Source organism: Vollenhovia emeryi, unplaced genomic scaffold, assembly GCF_000949405.1.
Source record: "Vollenhovia emeryi isolate VEMERY1.0 unplaced genomic scaffold, V.emery_V1.0 DF939174.1, whole genome shotgun sequence".
Lineage (NCBI taxonomy): Eukaryota > Metazoa > Arthropoda > Insecta > Hymenoptera > Formicidae > Vollenhovia > Vollenhovia emeryi.
Window position 1 is genome coordinate 139,275 of NW_011967192.1, and position 14,288 is coordinate 153,562.

Here is a 14,288-nt window from a genome sequence, read left to right on the forward strand (position 1 = left end):
GCCTTAGTCCGTCTGATACGGGCTTAAGGTCTTCAGTTAACAACTCCGACTCGACCAACACGTTCGTAGCCAGTATTGTTCCTCGATCGAAAGAACCCAAATAAATCAAAGAAAAGAAGTGTTTGATAATACATAATCGATCGAATAAGAAAATACACATGGATGTATAATTGTTGTAATAATTGTGTTGAGAAATGCTCAAAGGACAAACACCGCAATAGGTTAGATATATCGTAAAATTTATCGATACCTTTACGTTATTGTTAAAAATGTATATCTCGTTAGTTGTGACACATTTCTGTATATTTGTTTATTACAAATATACAGTTAAAAAATAGTTTTCTGGCAAATGATCTGGATAACAGATATATTAAGAGATTTTTCTTATGTTTTATAGAGTACAGGTGAAACATAAATACTCGGCCAAATTAGATATATCTATCTTAGAAATGGGACGAAAAGCGCAGTCACTTAATATAAACAAAATTCCGTTTGTGCAAGGAAACTTTCTCTACGTATTTATACCGGCATTTGTAGGACTTAATATTGGGTGGTATTTTCTGCAACAGCGTTATGTTCTAGAATCTGACAGACATGACCATCCAGTAATCCGTTTATACAAGTTTATACGGAGCTATGCTACAAAATAATGCCATGTACGTGAGTATATTTGCTGCTGTTAATGAAATAATGTTGATCTTTAGAAATTATACTTGAGTTATGATGAAACATCTGTTTTTGCGTGCTACCACTTTTTCTTGCATCCTCTAAAAGTTTTAATGATACGACAGTGCTGACGAAGAAATTTTATGTATATTTTAATATGAACAAATATTTTAACTTAATTTACGTATTCTATGTCTTCATTGTATGTTAAAATTTTATTTCTCTCTTACATTTTACTTATCTTGTTTAAAAGTAATATTTGCTGATTCCATTTTATAATAGAACAAGAGAGTGACATGTTACTCTGTCTATTGCAAAGTAATTTCAGAAAGCACAATAATTTATTGCACTTAAAACTTGAATTTATTATACTTGCCTGTTGTTTACAAAATATTATATGTATATTAAAGTAAATTATTTTTGTATAGATATTTTATACAAAATTTTTATTGTAAGAGATATACATATGAATTGCACGCATTTACACTTTCCTATGTATAAATAAAAATCTAAAGAAAATTCTATAGAAAAAATGTGCTAATACAAATAAAAAGAGAGGATAATAATTATTTTCATAGAATTCTATAAATTAACACGAATATTCTCAAAAAGCTTAGGAAAATATATGTACAATCACAGGGGGAATTAATTAGCCTCTTATGGTAGGTAGATGGTCAAAATTTTGCTGATGTATGGAGGAGCTCTTCGGCCGATTTTCACTTTGGCTATGAACAGAAGGGCCAGCCTTGGGTAGTTGAGGTAACACCATTTGACTGTAATTGGTATTCTGAAAATAAATGATAATACACATTCAGGTTAGCATATTCCTATTCTTCAATTATTCTTATTTGACAGTATTTTGTTATCAGAGCTTTTTTTCTAATTATTATAAGAGTGAATTCTATTAGGTTTCTATATTAAAAGTTAACAGTGATGTAGAAGAAACATATAGGAAATATGGGAGCCAGTCACTGGATGTTACGTGAAGTCATTTATTTAAAAAAAAGCGAAAATAAAGTTGTGTAACTGTTATGACTGGCTCTCATTGCCTATATGTTGCTTCTATTATGCACCATTGTTACATTTCTAATTATTGCTTAATTATTAAACTTGCCCTAGAACGTTCTCGATATTTTTTAAGTTTCTCAAACTCTTCCGTCTCGACGTCCGGCATTTTAAAATGAAAATTGTCAAAATAAGAATGCCTCAACAACTGCTCGCACGTCCACCTTTCATTTGGATCTTTATCCAAGCACTTCTTCAGGAAATCCAGCTGTCAACAAAATATTTATACAGTAATTATCATTGAGGTAACTTTGAATTTTTTTTATTTATTTGATTATACTTCATTTTGATGACGCTGAATCTTTTCCTCAATCGTGAACTCGTGAAAAGTGAAACATTTTAATTGACAATTATTGAATTCGTTAATGAAATTTTTCGCTTTTCACAAGTTCACGCTAGAGAAAAAGATTCGTGCTCGAGCCCCAGAACTGTGATCAAAATAGATTTAAAATTACTTGTAAAGTATTGCTATTGCCACGGGGTAGAGTATCTTCAAGGGGCGTAAGTGTTTGCGGAGTGGGAAGAGTGATACCGGCAAAGAATTCGTTCTGTTGAAAGATAGCCATGTGTCTCGGTAAAAGATCACCTAGCGTTCTTCTTATTAAGTACAACTGATCCACATCCGACTTTCCTGGCCACAAGGCTTCGCCCCGTATTAATTCGGCAAACACGCAACCGATCGCCCATACATCCACGGGTGTGCCGTATTGTGTGTCCCCGACCTGTTTCGAAAAACACTTTAAACCATTAATTCGATTCTCTCTCTCTCTCTCTCTTTCTTATTTAATATCGAAACTTTTTGCATAAAAGTTTCGCTCTTTTAAAGAAGTAATATGCGCGTATACTTAAACAAAGATAAATCAAATAAAATTTGAACAAAGACAAACTTATTTTTGTAAGTTTTCGTCCTTTACAAGATTATTTCTTATTACTTTATATTTTATATTATATTGAAAAAGAAAATCTTCAACAATTTAGTATAACAAACTATTTTCCTCGAAAATAATACAAAGGAGACATCAAATTTAACGAAGAAAAAAATTATCTATTGCTTTATCGCTACAATCATAACGCAAAAATTATTTGACCAAGTTCGTTATTTATATCAGCAACGGGTCAATGCAAACTAAAACTCGAGAGGAATAATTAGACATGGCATCGACTTGTAGTCTTATTAACCACGCGATCAATAGATTGCTATTGTGTCTCTTACAAGGTCCGGAAATTGAGTTGTCTACATCCGGATATTTACCAGCAATTCAGGTGCTCTGTACCATCTGGTTGCGACGTATTCCGTATAGTTCTCCCCAGGACTAAGCATACGCGCGAATCCAAAATCGCATAATTTTACCACGCCCTCGGAGGTGATGAGGATGTTCTCTGGCTTCACATCTCTGTGAACGCATCCAAGACGATGGCAATAGGCGACACCTTGCAAAATTTGCCAGGTAATCTGCCTCGTAGTGAGATCCGGGCAACCGCTAGGATACTTCTCCATTTCGTTCAGAAGGGTGTTTTCGCAATATTCGAATACTAAATGCAATTTCCTCTTTCGTCTGAAGACTTCCAGAAGATTGACCAAGTTTGGATGCTTGAGATTCTATACGGAGAGAGAAAGTGCTCATTTCTATGAGTTATTTCTGTAATTTGTGATGGATTGGGACACAATCAACATGTTTAGGCGCATCCTTAGGCGTAACTTTTCTCTTATATTTTTCACCTCTTAATTCAATCTTTAAATTGACATTTCGTAGCGTCTTCCGAGTAAAGTACTGTAAAGAAATCTTGTATATTGTTTTATTTCGAGAAATACTCTTATAATGCAGTACTCATGTCTACCGAACATGGAGTAGCCTTGAAGCAAAATGTCAAAACGTTACGGTAGGGGGGCTTATTTGAATGCGCATACGTTTGGTGGTGAATTCACTGAGATTGTAATGATAATGTTAGGTCGGTAAGACCATAACACGCCAAGATATTGACCGCTACCCGGTATTGACCGTTGGCTACTTCTCGCAGCCATTATTGCACCTGTGCGAGTCCCTTATCGCGCAAATAAGAACTTGACTTCCTCGTTTGGAATTACCACCCGCTACTTTAATTCCATTATAAGAGGCGGTTGAGAAAACGAAAATAACAGACAATTTTATCAAATATATTTATAAATTTTATATCTTTTCACAAATTTTATTTCAATTTATATGTGTGTATATCTTATCTTAAAGTAAAGACAGGAAATCATAGGGGGGGGGGAAATGAAGCAATTTATCTAATGTTGCATCTAATATTCATTAAAGCTTTCAGGAGGACAAAATTATCGCGCCATCATCGCCCCGTACAAGTGGAAACTAGCGGTCGCGAATATACGTTCTGGAGGTCGTTCACCTTCAAGAATGCGTCCCTCGATAAACTTGGTTATTCCGCCGTTATAGGATCGATCGGATCGGAAAACTTTGCGAACGAGTCAGCGATTTTTATGGTCTTTCTTTTATATCTGTAATAACGAATCCTACGCAGGGTGTTCGCCACGAGGATTATTACAATTTTTGAGCCACTTTTGCTAGCTCGAAGAAAGTACTTGTAGATAAAAACGTTCACTTTTACGTAACAATTGAAAAAGGACGAGAGGAGACTGACCTTTAAAAGACGTATCTCTCGTAGTGCGATTTTGCGTATCAAAGGGTCATCCTCGGTCTGCTGAAACTTCTTAACAGCCACCAATTTTCCAGTTTGCCGATCCCTACACTGGAAGACAACACCGTAGCTACCCTCGCCGAGACGCGCCAGACGTTCGTAGCGCTCCATAGTTTTGCTCGGTGCCCGAGACCTGTGCAAAATCGGTGTTTTTTTTTTCAGTGTTACATGTGGGTTTCAATAAAATGTTGACACGGTAACTCGCGGAAAAAACGCGATAAATTGTATCGAGGTGATAATTTTTGTAACATTCGATTCGAGCGATCAAACTTTGCGATCGCCTTCAAGTAGTTTGATGGCAATCATTTCTTCAATTATGCGAAAATAGCATTCATACAATGTGCCTATGTTTTACAATTTATTCGTTTAAAATAATTGCATAACACACACATATCACATACACTTTTCATATCATTTAAATATTAAGTCGGTCAATTCACCCCAGTTTTCACAACTTTGATATTACAATTAGTTTTATTCATCCGTTGTCCCTTTTTAACCGTCCCCTTTAAGATTAAAGATTAAATAACATTAGTGAAATCTGGAGTCAGTCATCGTAATTGCGCGTCGAAATATTTTTGCAAATTAAAATCTCTAACTCCTCACGTTTAGGAAATTGTTTAGGTCGTTTTTTGTACTAAATGATCGTAAAAAAACGACTGACAATGAGCTCAATTGTTCAGATATCGGTACGAGTGTCTCGTATAATTGTTTGTACAAACACGGAGCACAAAATGACGTCCAGTTCTCGAATACCCACTTTTTATATTTGGCAAGGCATGGTAACGACGTGAGTTGTTGCGTAAAGAGCATAGTATCGCGATGTACGGTACCGGCTGGACTGTTCCGATGGATGACCAAGGGTCAAGCTACCCCACGAGTTTTGCTTTATTCGAATTCGCGTTTGGCGCAGGCGTAGGTGGAATGCTGGCCAACCACCGATTGCAATTCCGAACCGAGATAATACCTCTAAGGTAGCACAATATACCGAGATCTTATATACGTATGTGCTTCGGCATTCATAATATACTGATATCGCGAGCGCATGCTATCAATCAAGCAGTCCACAGAAGGGAAATAAAAATTGAATGGAGTCATTGTGTATATCGTTGTGTACTAGCCATCGAGATTGCTACAAGATTAAGAAACTCCGTGAAAAAAATGAGAAAGAGCTGCTCGATGAAATGTATGTGCTCTTTAACATTTAACGCTCGACTGAGTAAGATATCGATTTGGTGCAAATCATTTCGCTACTATTGACCCGGTACGATTGAACAGATTCTTCACAGGATTAAAATGACGTTATTGTTATCGTGGAATACGTCAGTTCTCATGATTATTTTATTCAAATTTGAGGAGTTGGATTAATTACAAGCCTCTCACCACTGTGGCATGCATTGTCGATAATTTGCAAACCTCACGTCGTTCATCGTCACGATGCGCTCGCGCGCGCACGTAACATAATTTCCGACGTAAGCCGTACGTATTTGTCTTGAAAGTTAATTGCCGCATCCGGATATATGAGTCGACAAACAGGATAGAGAACTTTAGATTAGACCCGACAGGTTATGCGCATGTTAGAAACGGACACAAAAAGTTGTTAAGACACATTTTGTCAAGTACCTAAGTTCACGTACTCTCAAGATTGCAATTATAAAAAGAATTTTAATTCGAACGTTATCATATTTTTTTAAAGCGAGACCTCGTATTCCTGTGTACAATACAGGTATATTGATATCGTTAGGTGGATATAATTTTAATCACCGACCTTGCATATTTTGCGTCCAAAAAGCGTGTGCTCCATTTTTGAAAAAAATATAGCAATTATATAAAATTATTTAAAATAGAAGAAAAATAGAATATCGTATTTTTTCGTTTATTTTTAAGAGAAAAACGTCCTCGAGGAAGATTAAAATTAATATACTTTGAAATAGTGATTGAAGAAAATTTCAATCACTATTTTACGAAGCGCGTGCGTACAGAGATGCGTATATTTTTAAAAAATTTTAGTATTTATTTGGACATTAAATATTGAAAAGTTAAGAGGATAGATGACTTATTAATAATTATTTATTATGGCTAAAATAATTTTTTCTATATAATTAATACTAAAATCTTTGTCTAAAAATTCGACATTAATCTTAAATTGGTTACCTTTCTTACTTTCTTTAAAATGAATAAGATTATAATTTCCAAGGATTCACGATTGAATTCGTGATTGAAGGTTTCACGAATGATTTTACGATTGAATTAATATTTCATATGTGCTGAAATGGATACGCGATAAAAAGAAAGAATAAGTGAGTAAAATGGTAAATTGTAACTACAGTTCCACAAGCATTTCTCAACTCCGCGGTCTGAAAACTCGATCGGAGAATTCGATTTGACGATTTGCACAACGCTCGAAGAACACGTCTTCTTGTTAGAGGAGGAAAACGTAAAAATAATTAGTACGTACAAGAATCCAAGAATAGAGTTCATGGAGTACTCTTGTCAGGCCACCCTCGTCGGCGAACATACCGGACAGTACTAATACGTCGAAGAAAGTGGCGGCTTTACATTATTGTTGAACTCTTGATTATTGACAATCGATATTACGTTCCCTGACGTACGTTTATACATTCTGCGACCATGAAAGAGGTCGAAACGTTCCCAACTGTTGGACGGACGCTATAGTGACTGTTACTGCGATACAAGGTGTGAAAATATGAGAATACGACACTTCCGGATAATGCGCGTTCTATTGTCCTCTGCGTTCTCCGATTATAATAAACGATGAGGAATGTAAATTGCTTCGCCATTGCTATTTGTAGGGCCAATCTATCCTATTTATTCTCAATATCTTATGACCATCGATAATAATATCGATACATAACATAATATTAATCATAGACTATAATTGGTTGTACTTAAAAATAAAAAGGTAAATGTTTTAATGAACATTTTCCTTTAACGAAAAGCTTCGTGACAAGTACTCCGTGAAAATTAATAATCCGCTGATAACATAGAGTTACACGTGCAACAGTAATAAACGTTGTTAACAAATAATAATTAAATATCGTTTCTTTACAATAAGAGTTCGATTATCGCTATTACGCAACTTGTGTGGGAAAACCTTCTACATTAATAAAATATGCGCGTAGCATCTTTATGTGGATCAAGACAAGTATAATACTGCCTTGTATATTTTCGAAAAATTGTATTCTAAGCTTTAGAAAGAATAGGCAACTCAATTTTTGGGGCTAATGGACTGAGTAGAAAACTAAAATTCTATGTTTACGTAAAAGTAAACTGAGACACTAGACTTTCGCGGAACAAGGAATTATTGAAAGGTATACATTCGACAAGATAATATTCTAATTAATTGGAGTGTATATTTTGTGCGTTTCATATCGTTACTTCCGTGATCAGTGTTTACCTCCTTGGTAGCAATGGTAGCGTGCTACCAAATAGCCAGAGCTTTCTATCTTGAAGCCATTTGTCCATTCGCAAGCTTCTCACAGGGATTTCACGCTGCGAATGAAATATTCGTGCTGCATCCCGACGAACGCCGTTGCAACCATCGCGGATTTGTCTCGATGCATCGATATTATTAACATGACCTTTTGCCGAAGCGCTTTCTTCGACGGTGTGGTACTAGATTCTTGACGAGAAACGGATTTTCACTGCATACACGACTGTTCTTTTGCCTAAAACCACGTCAACCGACCGATCGATAACCCTTTGGGCCAATGCTTTCAGTACCTACCGCACCTGCTTTCGCTAATTTGATTGATTCTCTCGTTACATGTAAGCCAGAAACAAGATCTAGTGTTTGGAGAAAACACCAAATTTTGAATGTACTTAATTACATATGAATAATCTATACATATTTCCATAGTCTATAGTTATTCTGTAAATAAATAATCTATAACCGGCCACAAATGTAAGCTACTACGTTACCGTATTGCCACGGATGGAAACTGCATTATAAAAAATTATTTCCAAATTTTTGTCTACAATTTTTGAGGGGTACAAGATAGAAAATATGTTATAGCATAATTAAGTTTGATTTATTTATATTATATAGAATATCATTTTACATAACTAGGGAACACACACAGAATATAAGTCGAAGATATATTCTACATTAAATAAATTCGTCATTTTTAACTTTGTATATATAGTGGCAAAAAGTTCTTCTCTTATAATACATTAATACAACATTAAATTTCAGGCTAAGCGCAGCATTCAGGACAAAGTATAGCGCTTCTCTTTTCGAGTCGATTATAGAAGATTTACATACTACAGTTATTCAGGTACGAAACTATATAACCATTACTCATACATGAATATACATGTTATATACAAGTAACGCTATACACAAATTAATTTGACAATATGCACAATTTCATCTTTAATTGATTCACAAATAATGTTGTCCTGTCTGGCAGTTTTAGTATATGTATATCTTATATCATATTTTTGTGCGAGAAACAAATTTACTTTCAGGAAGAATACTTTTTTCGAATGTTATCTAAAGTAGAAAAGAACAAAAAAAATACTTCCGTTACATATTTTTATAATATTATATTTTAGAAAACAAAATTTATTGCACGGCTTTCTTTTCTCAAACAAGAAAACTTTCTCTATTATCATCTTTTTTAAAGATTTTACATGAAATAATACAGAATGTCCATTATTTATACCCCAGACTATTCATTTATCAATTTAGTCAAGTTTTTCCAAGGAAATATTGAAGATGGTCATTATTTGTTACAAGCTGTTGATTATCAGAGAGATCTGAGACATTTACACACTCTTTGCATTTCTTTGTATCGTGTACGATGATTTGGGTTTTTCAACATTTGGGTTTTCTTGCGTTTCACCTCTCACAGTGAATGTAACGAAATATCTTTTGGTACGATCCATTTTTTCAGTCGGAAGAGCGATCACTTGTTTTCCCTCTCCATGTGTCACTTCCACCTAAGAGAATGACATATAGAAAAGGCGGAAATAACCATGCGCAGCTTTTACATAAAACACTAGAAATGAACAAGTCATTTAGTTTAATCACAAATTAAGTTTCAAGTTTTGAACATGATATTTTTTATTTATTATAAGAGAACTATTAAAGTTTTCTGTAATTTATGTTATTACCGTCATTTGCCCTCTGCCGCGACTCTCTATTTTCGGAAGATGGTCCACTCGTTCTGGGACGCCTCCACCCACTGCAATTATAATCTACATTCACAATATAGAAAGTGACTCTTTTCGGGCTCTACATACGTATTGACGACGAAATCTTAAAAATCTAGTCATCGCTTCAGCGGTGATAACATTTATAGAAAACATACGTGAGAATGTGGTCTTAAAATCTTTAGTTGAATACTTTGCACACTCAACTACGTAAATAATTATAGATATCTCGAAAATGATGTATTCAAATACGATAATATATTAACATACGATAAGTATACACTGGAATGGAGGTATAAGCGCTGGTTGCATGATGACAACGATGAGTTTTTTGCGTGCATTGCTTGGCTTCGGTACAAAAGTCTGGAGTAGTTGGTCTTCCCTGCAGTCTTCTTAATTGCTCGTACAGGAACGCTTCGAATTGTCTACAATAACGATTTTATCACATTAAGTAATTGTAATAATTAAATAACAATTTAATCCAATAGTAACCTGAACGTTAACGATTGATTATACTTTGCGACGCCAAGAGTAGGTCCAGACATTCCCGACTTGTGAAAGGCGTCCACCTGAAAAAGATTGCTCTGCAAATTTCGCGAAATGTATCGACGATAATATTGATATAAACGTTAAAATTTTGTTTCTATGATTTAAGAAATTGTTCCTTCAATCATGGAAAACATACTGTATTCGCATTAAAATATTAATAACTAGAATCTTACCTGTCTTTTCACTAAGACGTTCTCGTTTGCCCTACCGTGACGAATCTGTAATCTCTTGAGCTCCATCAATTGGAAAAAGATTTTTCTTTCGAGATGATAACGACGCAGACTAATTTGCACATCCCTGGTAATGGTCTCCATATTGAGAGCTTGCTGTTTCGCCGTATTTGGACAACATTTTACGTTTCGCCTCCGTGGAATTCTCGATACTCTCGGACTCGGTTCTATTCCACTGTCTCTACCTCCGCTATCGCGACGATGTTTCCTCCACAAACGTTCTCGCTGACCGTCCGCATTTTCTATTGTAACCAAGCGATTGCTAGTTGTTGATTGTACCTAGCGATAATAATACTCCGATCAACGTTAATTAAATTTATTTAATTTATACTAAAGATTTATCGTATTTGTAAGTAAAATTGAAAATAAAATTACGACATAGTTTTTATCGATCAAGGTAGCTACTGTTTTTTACTTAATGATCATTTTTCTTAATTAATATCCGTTAAAAGAAATTAAATTAATTTAATAATATACTATAACCATTTGGCAACACCCTACGATGGAAATATTAATTGGTTAAGTTTCTTAATTACCTGAGGCAAAGAATCGATTCTTGAAGTTCTAGATACACCTAAAGCTGTGCTAGGAGTCTCTTCCTCACTCGTACTTGGCAAAACTCTCATAACACCAATTTCATTATCTTCTTCATGCTCTGTCTCATGTTCCATATTCTCTCCGAGAGCTTCCCTGATTTCTTTTTCGACCGCTTCGTCCTCATCCCATTCTGGGCTGTCTAATACCGCAATTATTGCACTTTGATGCGGGGAACGCTCTTCAGAACTTTCAAACAGATATCTCTTTGTCGATGTCTTTGCAGAAGACTTCCCTGTCCTCACATTTCTTCCCGTAGATGGTCTCGAGTGTCTTGTTTTCGCCGATCTCGAGGGTTTTGGAGAACTCGAAGAACTGTCGTCGATGTAACGAAAATCTTTATCCCCTGAAACCTTTGTCTATTAGACAAATCTTTATTTGTTGAAAACAAATACGATGTGTTGTCGAAAGTATTATCCAAAATATCACAAACTAATTTTTTGCAAAATTAATAAAGAAAACTTTATTACAAATGAGTAATTACAAATGGTGATTATATAAGTTACAATTGGTATGTGTGTGTAAAAGATGGTGTTATTTACAATAAATATTTTACTAATGTAAAAATTATTTTATAAAAATCTCTGTTTTTGAAATAATATTTTAAATGTTAGCTAAACATTGAAATTAAAATTTGAAGATTGCGGTTTTTTAATTTCTGAAGAATTTAAGGTTCTAATATTCTAATTACCTGTTTCAGTCTCTGCTCGTTCTTTTTCGTTTTTCATAATACGCTCCAACTTCTTATCATGTGGCGAACCCGTTCTTTCTGGGGAAAGACTTTCTTCCACGTTCAACATCGAGTCCACTGATGACAAATCTGCGGATTTTCCACGCGCGGAATCATCCAAATATTTGTCATCATCTGTCGATCGTTCGATTAATGCTTCGGTTTTCTGTTTTTCATCCGCCTGTATCTTTTGCGACAATTTGATATCGTCACGTTTATCTAAATCTTTATTTTCTTTTAATTCGGCTGAGCTCTCTTTAGTGACTACTTTCGTGGATATCTGCTTTGTTGAAGTCTTATCTTTTTCTTCAGAAGTTACCTGTACATCTTCAACATTTTCTTTCAAGCTGCTTACAGTTTGATGCGCGTCGGGTTGTCTCGAAGCCTTCGACTCTCCATCGTCTAATAAAGCTTTTTTCGTCGCAGTTTTTCCGTCTCGATTTAAATCCTCAGAAGCTAACAATTTTCCATTCTCTTCACCCGAACCCGAGATATGTTTCACTGCAATCGTAGAATCTTTTTGATCCTCCGAAATCACAGTAGTGTTATCGATTTTATTTCTGTTTTTAAAAGTACCTTTCTCTTTGTCGATGACTTCCTTATCAAATGCCTTATCTTCGATCGCTTCTTGCTTCTCCCGCAACATACTATCACTCGGTATTGCACCCTCGAATGTATTTAACCTACCTAAAAAGAAGATTAATGTAGCTGGAGTTTGGCAAACACAAATTTTATAAATGTATCAAAATTGATGACTACCTAATAACCGAAAGATTATTTCTTACCAAATTTCTTAAATTATAATAACAAAATACTCTATTTTATCTTATGAAAAAGTTGAAATGTTGAAATTTTTTCTTACTGTTCATGCTGTTATTTTCCTTACCGTTACCTTCTTTTGCATCTTCCGTGCTAGGCGTCGTTACTTTATTCTTTTTATCCTTATTCTGGACTTGTTCATTTATTGGCAAACTCTCTTGCGTTATTCGCTGTAATTTTTCTTCAGAAGTATTGTGCGTATCAGTTTTGTGCGACACTTTGCTGGTCTTACTTTTATCTGAAGAATTAATATCTTTGGAAGTTTCCTTTGTTACCTCTATTACTATCTTTTTCCTCAAAACATTGTCGGAGCTCATTTCCTTTACAGTTTCCTGCGTCGATCTTGGAGTATCAGGTATCTGATCTTTGTGAACCATTGCTGTGACAACCACTCGTTCCACGGTTTCCTGACTAGTACTATCTGTCGCGTCTCTTCGAAATCGAGATTCTATTATCCTCTCGCTGTCACCTTCTTCTTCTTCTTCTTCTTCTTCTTCTTCTTCAGCGGAAGTATGCGCCGGGTGAGCCGGCTCTCCTACTGCAACGCTTCTTTCTTCCTTGCCCAGAGATTCATCTCGATCTACTGTATTCTCATCTTTATCAAGCGTTCTTATCTTGCTGGATCTCGACGTTTTTTTAGAGCTACGTTTGTGCGTTTTGGTCAGTTTTGTCTCCCTTGTGCATTCTCTTGGTGCCTTTGATCTTTTTCCGGATACTACTTTTTCACACTTTTTTTCCAATGACCTTTTTACTACTATTACTTCTAAGCTATCGTCGCTTACGCTTCGTTCGTCTTCATCTTCTTTTCTCGAGTTACTTTTGGCTTCCGTCTCATTAGGGCTTTTGCTTATATCTTTCTCTTGTTTTCTTGCGTGCCGTTGTTTAGTTGCTCCTTTTTCAGCGTCATCGTGAAAATAATCGCAACTGTCCGAATCGAACGACGAATCTGAATATTTTTGTTTATGCCTCGTTGATATTTTTCTGCTTCGTTTTTTACGCAGATTGTGCTCACTGCTTCCATCCTCATATCTATTGGTTGATTATCACAATTACAAAATTTCATATTTTATGTTAATGCAATCAATAAAAGAGACATTTAGAAAATACGGCACATACTCTACACATTTTAGATTGTTTTTTATTTTTTACATTTAACCGTCTAAATTCTTTTTAGAACGTATTAAAGATTTTATAACTTTTTTAGGAACAAATCTATATATCGACATTTTGAAAATATTTAACAGAGCTTGTGAACACAGAAAGAAGAAGATTTGTGTATCTCGAACGTCTCTCTTATTAATTTCGCAAAGGAATGAAGAAATATCCATTTTACCGTGCTGATTCGCTCCGAGCTCTCCTCTCGTCCTTTTTTGAAGATGTCTTCGACAGACGCACTTCTTCCTCACTAAAACTTCGACTGTCTCGACGAGTCAACTTTTTCAGATTACCTTTTCGCCGTGTTCTTCTTTCTATCCACCGCTCTTCGTAGTAGAGCTCGGGATGTTTGTGACCTCGGTCTCGTCTACTAGGACTACTGTCGCTCGCGGTGCTACTATCATCGTGTTTTATTCGGACTTTTGCTGTAAAGACTAAAATTATTTCAATAATTTATATTGCTATAATAGTAGACTACTACACGGGGAGAATTTTATTTTTCAATTTACCTTGAAAATCATGTAATCGTGGGACAACGTGGCATTCCGAAGAACTTTATGAGTTTTTAAAATTTTACCATACATTTTAGTAATAAAATCTACACGAAG

The 14,288-nt window shown here is 35.2% G+C and overlaps 2 protein-coding genes and 2 long non-coding RNA genes across 15 annotated transcripts in view; 2 read left to right on the forward strand and 2 right to left on the reverse strand.

The window, feature by feature from the left end:
* Positions 1–11: 11 nt before the first annotated feature.
* Positions 12–1,485, forward strand: LOC105563536. Its single transcript, XR_001009048.1, has 3 exons — positions 12–221; positions 398–656; positions 1,333–1,485. It is a non-coding gene; the product is annotated as an uncharacterized LOC105563536 (long non-coding RNA).
* LOC105563535 (cyclin-dependent kinase-like 4) lies at positions 1,096–8,062 on the reverse strand. Of its 5 annotated transcripts, none has more exons than XM_012015181.1 (7): positions 7,844–8,062; positions 6,194–6,223; positions 4,369–4,558; positions 2,984–3,331; positions 2,187–2,453; positions 1,781–1,939; positions 1,096–1,453 (listed from the first exon to the last, which is right to left on the reverse strand). In XM_012015181.1, the coding sequence occupies exons 1-7, from the start codon at positions 7,909–7,911 to the stop codon at positions 1,316–1,318; spliced, it is 1,200 nt and encodes a 399-aa protein (XP_011870571.1). In that variant the 5' UTR covers positions 7,912–8,062; the 3' UTR covers positions 1,096–1,315. The 5 variants fall into 5 exon arrangements, with proteins under 5 accessions (XP_011870571.1, XP_011870573.1, XP_011870572.1 ...); XM_012015183.1 differs by lacking the exon at positions 7,844–8,062 and adding an exon at positions 6,884–7,041; XM_012015182.1 differs by lacking the exon at positions 6,194–6,223 and having other exon boundaries at positions 7,844–8,060.
* LOC105563534 overlaps positions 1,904–14,288 on the forward strand; it is a 16,353-nt gene continuing 3,968 nt past the window's right edge. The window contains exons 1-2 of one of the 2 annotated variants that reach the window (XR_001009047.1): positions 1,904–1,976; positions 8,642–8,723. This is a non-coding gene — a long non-coding RNA (uncharacterized LOC105563534). Of the gene's footprint in view, positions 1,977–8,641; positions 8,724–14,288 lie in introns of those variants that run through there. The other variant, XR_001009046.1, reaches the window with a different exon arrangement.
* Positions 8,720–14,288, reverse strand: part of LOC105563533 (ankycorbin) — a 13,298-nt gene continuing 7,729 nt past the window's right edge. For 3 of the 7 annotated variants that reach the window (XM_012015176.1, XM_012015175.1, XM_012015174.1), the window contains 11 exons: positions 13,859–14,114; positions 12,593–13,554; positions 12,283–12,393; positions 11,668–12,207; positions 10,919–11,322; positions 10,326–10,661; positions 10,096–10,172; positions 9,874–10,028; positions 9,565–9,635; positions 9,225–9,390; positions 8,720–8,941 (listed from right to left, as the gene is read on the reverse strand). In XM_012015176.1, the coding sequence (XP_011870566.1) occupies positions 8,913–8,941; positions 9,225–9,390; positions 9,565–9,635; positions 9,874–10,028; positions 10,096–10,172; positions 10,326–10,661; positions 10,919–11,322; positions 11,668–12,207; positions 12,283–12,393; positions 12,593–13,554; positions 13,859–14,114 (3,107 nt within the window). In that variant the 3' untranslated portion in view covers positions 8,720–8,912. Of the gene's footprint in view, positions 8,942–9,224; positions 9,391–9,564; positions 9,649–9,873; positions 10,029–10,095; positions 10,173–10,325; positions 10,662–10,918; positions 11,323–11,667; positions 12,208–12,282; positions 12,394–12,592; positions 13,555–13,858; positions 14,115–14,288 lie in introns of those variants that run through there. The other 4 variants (XM_012015178.1, XM_012015177.1, XM_012015179.1 and 1 more) reach the window with 4 other exon arrangements.

Coding starts and splice junctions, on each gene's coding strand:
- LOC105563535 (XM_012015181.1), bottom strand. CDS start 7,911: ATGGACAAATGGCTTCAAGATAGAAAGCTCTGGCTATTTGGTAGCACG. Junction 6,224..7,843: donor CTACCATTGCTACCAAGGAG/GTAAACACTGAT, acceptor TCAAAAATGGAG/CACACGCTTTTTGGACGCAA. Junction 1,940..2,186: donor GCAATAGCAATACTTTACAA/GTAATTTTAAAT, acceptor TTTTGTTGACAG/CTGGATTTCCTGAAGAAGTG.